General features: G+C 34.3%; 1 protein-coding gene across 1 annotated transcript in view; it reads left to right on the top strand.

The window, feature by feature from the left end:
- Window positions 1-12,081, top strand: part of fstl4 (follistatin-like 4) — a 161,499-nt gene that overhangs the window by 89,483 nt on the left and 59,935 nt on the right. The window contains exon 5 of the mRNA XM_042711302.1: window positions 9,330-9,511. Coding sequence (XP_042567236.1) covers window positions 9,330-9,511 — 182 coding nt within the window. The remainder of the gene's footprint in view (window positions 1-9,329; window positions 9,512-12,081) is intronic.

The raw sequence follows: 12,081 nt of genomic DNA, 5'->3' as shown, positions 1-12,081 counted from the left end.
ACTTTGATGAAAGGTTTTGAACCACTTCAAATGTTGACTACTGTATATCACCAAAGCTGATATATTGGCTAATATTTGGCATTTTTTAATTATCAACATTGACCAGTATTGTTTATTACGTTTTTCTGTTTGGAAGATATGTTCGACTTTTATTTTGACAGCATATAGGACTTTTATTTTGAAAGCGATGAAAACACTAGCACCTGAGTGCAGGAGGCTCCCAATCTTCATTTTTTTTTTTTTTTTTTTTTTTTTTTTTTTACGAAATCTGTTTAACAGTTCTGAATATTAAATTATTAGACAGAACATTTAAAGGGGTCATATAATGTTGCTAAAAATAACATTTTTATAATTTATTTTTAAATTTTTTGAATGTTAATTTATTGGGGTGATATTTTGTTGGTGTAAATTAGTTTTTTATTGTTTATAAAAATAACATTTTTATAACATAGACATTATTATAAAAAAATGGTAAATCTGTAAAATATTTTTTTTCTTTCTGTAAAACCTTTAAAGAAAATTTTTGTAAAATTATTGTTTTGCACTTTGTTTCAATTAAGATATTTTACTTTAATTGTATGGTCTTTGTTTGGCTGCCAGTCATTTACCATTTTTTCCGGGGGGTTTTATCTTCCCTTTTTTTTCCTTCCTTTTTTTTTACAGTGTATCGCGCTGCACAAACATATGCATGTCTGCATTTGTGCTCGGAGAAACGACAAACAACAAGCGCTACTCTACACTGCTCAAAACTCACGTTTGAATCATCAGTGGCAAATTCTTTAAATATAAAAACTTACTTTCCATAAAAAGTAACTAAGTAACACAGTTAGTTACTTTGTAGGGAGTAACACAATACTGTACTGCATTACTTTTAAAAGTAACTTTCCTCAACTCTGTCTAAATCTTCCATGTTTCGGTCAAAAAACCTGTTTCAGGAGAAGAACGAATCCCCTACAGTTTCACTCAGAAATACATCACATAACAAATTAACATTTTTAATATCTAACTTGTTTCATTCAAGTCAAAAATGCTACTTAATATCACTGAACCAACCTCTATACATACATTTATACCAACAAAACTAATTTTGTGGGCTAAATCATGTAGAAATAGCTAAGACAACAACTGCAGGTTGTCTAGAGGAAATAAAATGGGTTGTTTAAATTGCTTAAATGTTGTGCTCTGTCAGGCAAATAACCTGTTCAGCTTCAAATCTCTTCCATTGTACTAATTCATAACTGCGCTTGTAATGAGATGTCTGTGAGGATTTGTCCAACATCGAGGGACAAGTTTGACCCAGATACAGTAATGAATGAGACTCAATTGTTGAGAGCATCATCTGCGTGTGAATGCTGATTTATTAATTAGATCGTTCATTAGTTCTGCTCCCCAGTCGGTGACTTTCACTCACCCTGTTTACCTGAAGGAGTCTGGAGCTGTTCATCAGTCTAGAAGCCTCTGAAAAATGAATACCCATGGCTCCTGAAGATATATTGAGTTCTTATGAAGCAAAATGATCACAAAACGATTCTTTAGACAGTGTACATACATCATGAGAACACGGTTCACATGTGCTCATCAGTCTTCGGTCCGAGTCGAACCGTTTCCTCAGTTCAGTGACTGTTGGAGGAACTGGAGCACTGAATGATTCATTTATCGTAGGATCAGATATGCAGATATTTTGGCTCATTTCGAGTCGGAGTGACTGTCAGGCATCTGAAAGTGAGTTTTGATTGAGTAACTTCTGCTTGAGCCGCTAACTGTTTCAGACTCTTCAGTATGATTTTGTGAACTGTTCATGTAGTTCACTGAAAACAACTGAACATCACTCTTTACCGTTTGCCTGAGGCTCTGGATTACAGGTAATAATGCTGTAAATAATGTTCAGTTTCTTGCACAGACCAATCATTTTGCTTCATAAGACCTCAGGATATCATCAGGAGTCATGGGGATTCATTTTGTGTTCCTTGATATGCTTTTTTTTTTTACTCTAAAAAAAAAATACCAGTAGCCACTGATTTGCATTTTTATTTTTGCATTTTTCATTTTTTTTTTTAAATCTTCTTTACTGTTCTACTGAAGAAAAAAGTCACGTACATCTTGCATGGCCTGAGGGTGAGTAAATTAACAGCAGATTTTCATTTTGGGGTGAACTATTAGTTCAAAATGCTTTAAGAGTCTTATGATGGGCTTCTGTTTCGATTGTACAGTAGAAGTCTTTTCTATACTAATATACACTAATATACATGTATTTTTTTATGCTAATATACACAGACACATTGCTGAATTGCATTGATTTTCTTATTTACACATATAGTATGTTTGCCTAATTGTTTTACCAAAAATATACTGCACTTGCAGATAATATAAAATTAAAGAAATAAAAGAATACATTTTCATTAATGTTTCTTAGCTATTTTTTTTAAAGTGCACTTAAAAATAAACTACTTTAAAGCACATTTTAAATCATTGTTTTAATAATTGTTGTAGTTAAATACAGTTAAATAATTTTAACTGTATTGTGTTATTTGTTATTACATTTAAAGTTAATATGATGTACTAAATGTACAAAAATGTTAATAAATAACATATATTAAAGTATATTTTAGTCTACCATAAATATATTTGGCAATACACTTTAACCATATATCAATTGACAATAAAAGTTATTAGAAAAAAATTCTTATAAAGATCTATTTTGAGTCTGAGAAAAACACTCTTAGTTCAACAAATTGCATCTGAAAACATTCTTTTCACATTTAAATGTATTCTTAAAGTATGCAAAAGTGTAGTTCATCTTCACAAGGACATCTTGTCCCACTCGGTCGTATGTAGGCTTGTGAATTCAGCTTTGCATTATGATTGAGGATTTGGATGGTTTCTTGTACACAGAATGAGCCGATGTGTCCAGCAGCTGCTGATGGTCCATTTAAAACCCAGAAGCCTCCAGAGGCTAGAGGCTGAGTGCTATTGATTGAGCCCAAGAAGCACTGAAGTGCACATACAGTGTCCTGCAGCAGCACACACTGATGCTGTGAATGTAACCAAGTCCTGCGCTGCTGTTGCTTTTAATCCATTTAGTGTTTGACAGCCGTGCAATTGTTCCCACCTACAAACCCTTTGTCAGGTGACAGATCTGGGGGTCAGGAAACTGCCAGGTGAGTCTACCTCTGTGTTTGGGGGGATTTATTTGGTTATTGTCCAGTTGTGTAATGCGATGAGAGACACCTTGGTGTTAGCATTTCAGTATAGCATGCATTGCTCAGGTGTAGATGAGAAAGGACCATTTGTATGTGGTATTTACTACATACTTTGAACACTTGAAGTCGCAAATAATGTGTTTTGATCTTAAATGCCATGCCTGACAGGACAGGATAATAGCTGCCACTAGTTGAGACCTAAATATTTGCAGCTTGTGACATTTATCCACAGGGATTAGCCGTATTGCTTATAACCTTATAAATGTACAGAAACTGAGTGTCTGACTGTCAAAGGCCAGATTCTCTCACTAATATACTGAGCTAAGTGGATACATAACACTCCTGAAGAGTTCCTTTTCTAACTTCAAGAGGATTTGTTTTCACTAGTACGTTTCATGCTTTGCTCTCAGCGATTATCACAGGAAAAGCTTTTTGATCAGGTTGCCGTACAGACTGCAGAGACATTGCCAGCCCTGTAAGGAAAAAGATTGTCAGTTGACTTCAGAAAGTGCTTCATAAATGAACTGGTTTTATTCAAGTCAAAAATATGATTTTAATGTGACTGAATCAGCCTGATTACATCGGGTTGCAGCGATGAAAGTCATTAAGGGCAGAACAAGTAGTAATAGCTCCTCAAGGTAATGACAGCACATTATTATTGTGTCCTTACATGATATGAAGAATATGAAGGATTTGAATTCATTAAATCTACCATCTCACTGCAGCTGGATCTATGTTGTGCCACTACTTACTGTACTTTTTAGCTACTGGTATCTATTCCTTTTAATAATAGTAGGATCTATGTTGTGCCACTACTTACTGTACTTTTTAGCTACTGGTATCTATTCCTTTTAATAATAGTACTTATTTGTTTTTTAACAGGTACCAGTACTTTTTCATCAGATACTAGTTCTTATTTATTAGATACTTGTACTCATTCATTAGAGATTAGTACCTCCTAAACAGATGTTAGTATACCTATTTTTAGATACTTAAAACCATTAGATAGTACTTATTCATTTGATACTCATACTTATAGATAATAATATTTATTTGTACGGTATAGTTATTAATATTAGAAGCTGCTTATTTATTACATAATAGTATTATTTAAACCATTAGATAGTACTTATTCATTTGATTTTGAAGAGATACTAGTCCAAACACTGTTACAAAACTAAGATACTACTAAGTTTTTATTTTACTGGTAATATTTTGAATTGAACTCTACAGTGGTACAGTATGGCTTTACAACAAGGTTCCATTTGTTACAGTAACACTCAGGAACAGTAGAGCTTCTGCTGACCGCACTGTGAAATCTGCTGTTTAATTAGATAACACATCTTTGCATTTCTTTGAATTGTTATTTAGTGTTGATAAATGCCTATTAATTTTTCTCAATGCCAATGAACTTTTCTTTCTTGGTAGAAAAGAGATGTAAACATAAATGAGTTAAAGGTCAGGAGACACAGGATCTAAAGCTCCAGAGCAATCAGATGGGCTTGCGATCTCTCGTTCTGGATGGTCTAAAGGCCGCTGGGTAGCAACAGGACAGAGATGAAGAGAAATGGATCTTAAGGGCCGACTTTGAACATCTGGTGCTTTTTAATTAGATCACACATCTGGTCTAAAGGCCGCTGGGTAGCAACAGGACAGAGATGAAGAGAAATGGATCTGATTGAATCTAATAGAGCATTGAATCAGTCACTGCTGTTTCCATGGTTTGAGTTGTGATTTGACCTTAACATTGAGGTGAGTTTATAGTGTGTTGAGTTTGAGTGCCATCTTATCCAGACAAATTCAAAAATATGTTCTTAGTTGTCATGCATCTTTACATTGGCATTGACCACCAATAAAATGAATAAGCTGAAATTAAATGAGCCCTTGGTTTACACAATTTTAAGTGAACATTCTGTAACACTTTAGAATAGGGAACACTTATTCACTATTAACTATGACTTTTCAATCAATAAATTCCTAATTTGCTGCTTATTAATAGTTGTTAAGGTAGTTGTTAAATTTAGGTATTGGGTAGGCTTAGGGATGTAGAATAAGGTCGTGTAGAATAAGGCATTAATATGTCTTTAATTAGTACTCATAAATGGCTAATATTCTAGTAATATGCATGCTAATAAGCAACTAGTTAAGAGACCATAAAATAAAGTGTTACCAAACATTCATACATTCAAACAAACACAACTTTTTATCCAAAATTGCAATGCAATTTAGCAAATTTTCAAATTCTCTCTCAAATGTGCTTCATGGTAGATCTCTCTCTCTCTCTCTCTCTCTCTCTCTCTGTCTCTGTGTGTGTGTGTGTGTGTGTGTGTGTGTGTGTGTGTGTGTGTGTGTGTGTGTGAGTGTGCGCGCATATGTGTGAAAGTGAAAAAGAAGAAGAGCTATATGATAAGAGACCTGTGTAAGAAAAAAAGGAGATATTTGAGGATTAACTCAGATTTATGGCATGTCATAACACTTTGTACGTTTCAGCACTGACCTTTCCCTTAGCACTGGAGTGATAGATGTACTTCATTACCATGTTTGAAAAGTACCAAACAGAACACCTTTCTGTCAGAGTCGTCAGTGATTGATCAAGGTGGGATCGTGGGTAAAAAGAGCAGGTTTGTGTATGGAGATGACCTTGATGTCATGTTAACAGACAGGCTGCAGGAAAACTTCTTTAAATTCCATAACAGAATAATTTACCCCATAATGACAAAGAAGAATAAGCTCTTATATGTCTGTAGCTGATGTAGTTTCAATAAATCTACAGATGTTTTAGTGTGTAACCATGAAATGAAAATGCTTTATGAAATAAAAGAATTAGTCACACATTTAAGGTCATGCAGTGCCTAAAATTAACACTCGGCAAGCACCAACTAGAGTAAAAATCAGTGTTAGCGAGTAAATGTTACTCGACACTTACCTTTTTTATTAATTCTAACAATGCCTGAGAATTAGTGCGACTGCACTATAATTATAAAACGATGTAATCTGATGTTTCAGAGTGAAGCGGTATGGATCTTTTTACGTGAGCTGCTCAAGATAACATCATTTTCATTTTGAGCATTTGAAAATTCAACACACGCCAAACATCTTCCCAAGTTTGTAATGCGAATAAATTATAAATCTGTTACCAACAAAAGCGAAGCATTTCAAAAGAGACGTTTCCTTGAGCTTTTCTGCCAAATTAAAAACTCTATAAGCTCTAAGAAAAACATGGGTAACATCGTAATTCCATGTTATGGCAATTGTAGTGTTCTTATATAATAATAATAGTAGTAGTAGTAGTAATTGAAATGATTATTATTCAATACTTTACAGGTCAGTATAGGGATATTTTATTTATTAGTTTAAACAATAATAATAATAATTGCATTTGATCAGGCTCAGTACTTGTGCTGTATGCCCTTTCGGTCAGACCTGTACTGAGCTTAGTGTCCCACATGTAGTGATTCCCTTCTGGTGATCCCATGTATGTATTCTTCCGTGGTACAGTTTCTCTGTTGGTAAACCTGTATCTTCTCTTGACAATTACTTCTTTCTAGTCTCTGCTGGTAGGAGTTTCTCACTTTTTCAGGCAGGACCTACTGCAGATTGCCATATGTTGTTCTGCCCTGCTGGTCAGTCCATATGTGTGCTCTGCACATGTTACCTCACTTCGGACAGGATGTGGTCTCCGTGGTGTCCTTCTTCACTCGGACTTAGGCTCGCTTCCCTAGTGTAAGTCAACTGGTCGTGGCTGTACCATCATCAAATACAAAAGGGCACAAAGCAGTCTTTCCCCTTGTGAGTACAACAGTGAACTCAAGGTTAAGGAATAGCAGCTGTGTGTTTCGTCGTCGTCAGTGATGCTCTTTCTGTCCCTGTCCAGTACTAAGGGTTTGTTGTTTGTAATGATGTTTTTGTTAGGTTACGATGTGGGGTGCCAGTTGTTACTTGGCACGCTTGAGTCTGCCAGCATCTGCATCACCAAAACTCATGACATAGTTTAGTGGTTGTGGCATTTTCCATAGGGACCCCATACGTCTCAGTTACATTGTGGTGCTTTCCATAAGGACACCATACGTCAGTATGTTAATTACGTTTTGAGTGAATGATTGAATGGGTACGCTGAATGGTTGGGAAGCAGTCTCGGGCTCCTCAGCACAAACTGGAAAGAGTGGATGCATGTCATGTGTATGGGGGAGTGGCTGGGCATGCAAATTCAACTCGACAATGCTCATTGGCCTGTTTTTTTTTACTATTCAGAGGTGATTGGGGTTCCAAAGGGAAACCCCATACGTCAGAATTCACATAACATCTCCATTAACCTCCTTGAGGGAACAAGGGTTGCATATGTAACCAAGACGTTTAACCAACTAAATGCAATTTACAGAAATTCAATACAATCTCACAACTAAAGAGGAATTTCATTAGTCCATTCGTTTTATTAGTTCATTATGATATATATATAAAAAAAATTCACATCAATAGATATGATAATGAGTTGTGTTGTGTGCATAGCTAATTCATACTGAACATAAAACATGAAATGTATTAACTACACTACTATACATCAGTAAGCTGCTGTATGACTTATGAAATTTCATTATATTTGAATTCTTCCAAATTTGCATTACAGTGTTGCATCCTGTTTTCTTTTTTCAACATAAATTCAATTTGAATTGTGCATTTTCATTATAGTTCAGCAAGGTGGTGCGTGGGATTCTGTAGACACTCTGGCCACGTAATCACTGCAGCTAAATTTGGTCTTTTCATCTTCTTACACACACAGTTCAGTCATTTATGGGAGTGGCAACCACATCCTACAACCGAACTGACTCCTGAAAAATGCAGGTAGTGACAACCACATTTGCAGAAATTCTACTCCGTGTGTCCTGAAGTGAACTGATAGTGATGTATTTATTATGTATCACAGATGTTTGTCTCTTTTGGATGCATGGTGCAAGAAATCACAGGGATCAAGATACGATTTAACTCATTAGTGTCGCCAGATCTTTCTATAAAAAAAAAAAAAATACAGCAAATAAAAACAAGCCCATAATAAACTTAAATCCGAATGTGCATCTTCAAAATTAACCACATGCTAAAATATCATGACTTGCACCTGCCTACTTTATTGACTCCATAAAATGGATCAAAATTTTGTGAGCCAAGCCCAAACAAACAAGCCCAAAGAAGCTCAATAATAATAATAAGTAGACATGACAACCCTTTCAGAAGCACGCTCTGCAGGGCAACCTTCCAAACATAAAACAAAACATGCCAGCATGTGTGGATTGTGTTTTTGTTGGTTTATTTTATGTGTTTTGAGTTTTTGTATTATTTTTTGTTATTTGGTAGCAGATACCAAATGCACAAGATGTGTTGTTATAGTGTCAATCACATGACACTGTAATTTAGGGGATTCACTCCTGTATTTAATGAGGGGTCACTCCTGAAACTTTACAGTGTGTATGTGCTCAATGAAGCACACTGCAGTCTTGTCATTCTGATGTATGTTTGAGATTATTCAGTTCCCACTGTGGGGGTCAGTGCCAGTTACTGTTGACTGTTGTTTTCTTCATTAGATGTAGTCAGACTCCTCTCAGTGGGCGGCTCTGATCCGTCATGTAGAGGAGTGTCACCTAATGAATTATTCATACTATATTTCCTCCACTCATCAGTCGAGCAGAGCTTTTTATACACTTCGGTGCTGCTTCCACGCCGGATACAAGAAACTATCTTCCTCCCACTCGAGGGGTCTTAAATAACGGCTCAGCGGGTGGGCTGTGTTTGCATAATTTTATTGCCAGTAAGGAATAAACAGTCACTACCACACTTGATTAATCATGGCTCTCATTTTCCCCGCCGTCTTTTAAAGACATAAGTGCTGCGGAGCCTCATGGGAATTAATGTGACAGTTTAAAACATGCTTGCTAATCCCTCACCGCAGAAAGAAGCTGCGATACAGCTAAACTGTCTAAATGAGAATATTTACCTTTTGTCTTTTGGTGTAAATCGCAGGATTACAGTGAATTAATTGGGACCCCTGCGCTGAAAGACTGTCCAACAATGCAAATCGCAAACAAGCATCCATGCATGATTATATCCAGCTAATTAAATTCCTATGGTGTATCTTTACAGGCGACACATGCACCATGGTGGAGTACAACAAGTTGAAGAGTATGCTGCTGGACATGCAACCCAGGACCTCCACGGACGGGCAAGCAAATGCCATGGACCAGAGGAAGATCCTGGTGGACACAATGTTCAAGTATATAGACAGAAACCAGGACGGTCGTCTGAGCAGCGAGGAGCTGGCAGAGGTGAGGGGACTCATAACATTGCAGTTCAAGAAGATATGGAGCAAAATAAGCAAGGAATAGTGTACTTTCAGCTGGTCATTTCACTTCACTCTACTTTGCTATAATGACTGCCGTAATGCACATTATCCTGAATATTATGTTGAATGTTAGGTATTATTTTAGAGAAATATTTTATTTTATTTTATTTTATTTTATTTTATTACAGACCCTTATGTCCAGGGGTTATTTTTTTTATTTATTTACCATTATTTATTTTTATTTTTTTTCAGATTTATTTTGGTGTTCACACTGTAATACTTAAAAAATTTAATAATTAAATTAAATTAAACAATAAATAAATAAAAATAAAAATAACAATAATAGTATTATTGCACTTTTGTTTATAGAATAATAAACAAAATAAAGTGTAATAATACTATATTTTAAAATATAAAGTATTAAAATTCAGTTATTTTATAGTGCACTTAAAAATACAGTGCTGATATTTACATTTTCATTTTCTTTTATTTCTTTTTTACTTAAGTAAGTGTATGCACTGATGATTGAATGAAATATTATAGTTTTGCATTCTGTTCTGAAACCGGCAGGGCATACAGTAGCCTAGATTTATGCTTTTAGTTTGAATAGAAATCTTATACAGTATTACAATCAGCACAATAGTTGTGCATTAACAGTTGTCAGTTGAACGAATGAGCAGTCTGAACTTATTTACACAGTGCATTTTTGATTTTGGTCATGCATGCACACCTGCACACCACTTATATGCAGCCCTGCTTATGTCATTCCAAACTAATAATCTGGTATTTTTCTGTGGAACCCAAAGTAGAAGAATCATAATTCAAAGTGAAGTCAGTTGCTGCACAACTACTGACCAAATAAATAAATATGTGGGCATGAAATATTAATTTGAGTTATACACTTTTACCTGCATATTATCTTAAAGCATCCACTAACTCTTGTGAGAAAAGAAAAAGAAATGTAGTGAATTTGCACTTGTAGTATACATTTTAAAAGTTTTTTTTTTTAATCTGTACCTGTAGATAAAATATGAATTAAATAAATTGTAATAATATCAAATTAAACATTTTACTTTAAAGTACATTTTAAAGCATTACGATTTAATCATCTTTTGTCATACTTTAAAGAAGTACTCTTGTTTTGATGTGTTGACTAACATACTAAAGCACATGTAAAATATTTATTTATAATTTGTGTTTTTATAAAAATGTGTTATTTGATATTACATATTACAAGTTAATATTACATATTAATATTACAAGTTAATATATTTTAAGGGTACTGAATTGCAACTTCATAATTTCAAATGTTTAATTAAAAATATATTTAAATACATGACATACACATTTCAATAGAAATTACATTAAAGTATATTTCAGTTGTACCATTAATGCTTGTTTAAAAAAATAACACTCTTTAGTTCAACTAATTGCATTTAATATACTTTACATATATATATACATTTTAAACTATTATACTCCTTTTTCATTTAAATCTAAATAGCATGCAATTAAGTGTTCAAAAACATTTCATTCAGTTCACACCTATACTTTCATGTTCATGGGAGCAGTTCATCAAAAAATGAAATGAAAAAATTAAAATGTGCTCATCCTCGGGCCATCCAAGATGTAGATAAGTGTGTTTGTTCATCATTGCATTACTTGCTTATCACTGGATGCTCTGCAGTGAATGGGTGCCGCCAGAATGAGAGTCCAAACAGCTGATAAAAGCATCACAACAGTCCATTAGTTAACATCTTGTGAAGCCAAAAGCTGTGTGTTTGTAAGAAACAAATCCATTATTAAGGTGTTAAACATCTTGTGGCCAAAGGGTGAGTAAATTTTCCGCAGAATTTAAATTTTCAGGTGAACTGTTCCTTAAGTAGGGTGAACTGTTCCTTTAAATTAGGTTTTTATCTTTATTAAGGACTCGTAATAAAATTATGCTTATATGTACTTCTTTTTCACAAGGGAAGAAAATGAACACTGTTGCAATATTACAGTATATTAATACAAAAATCGTCTGATTTCATTTTATGAATACAGATAAAGCACTGGTTTCATTTTCCTCCCCTCCACTGAAGCTCATGTTTAACCCAATTCAGGTTCTGCCGACTCGGTTTTTGCCATTATTGAAATATGGACAGCACACTGGTTCAGAATGATATGAGGATGAACAAATAATGACAGGTCTTTCGTTTTAGGGTGAACTCTTCCTTTAAGACCCATATAATGTGTCAACCAATCTGTATCAGGAACAGAAATGTCATGTAAATAATGTTATGTAACCAGTGCTGGGTAGATTATTGTCCATTACTGATTATAGATTATTTGATGAAAACTGTAATCTAGTTTGCTCATTTTAGATAATGTATTCTGACTACTTTTTAGATAAAATTTTTCTAATCAAACTTTATTTGCTCATTTTATTTCTAAACGTTTTTGACTACTTTTTAGATAAAATTTTTCTAATCAAACTTTATCAAATAAAAAAAGCAAAGAGAAAGAAAACACATTCCATTTTTGATATCAACATCATAAAATACATTAAAC

Source organism: Cyprinus carpio, chromosome A21 (genome assembly GCF_018340385.1).
Source record: "Cyprinus carpio isolate SPL01 chromosome A21, ASM1834038v1, whole genome shotgun sequence".
NCBI classification, from domain to species: Eukaryota; Metazoa; Chordata; class Actinopteri; order Cypriniformes; family Cyprinidae; genus Cyprinus; species Cyprinus carpio.
This window is presented reverse-complemented; position numbering and strand designations above follow the sequence as displayed.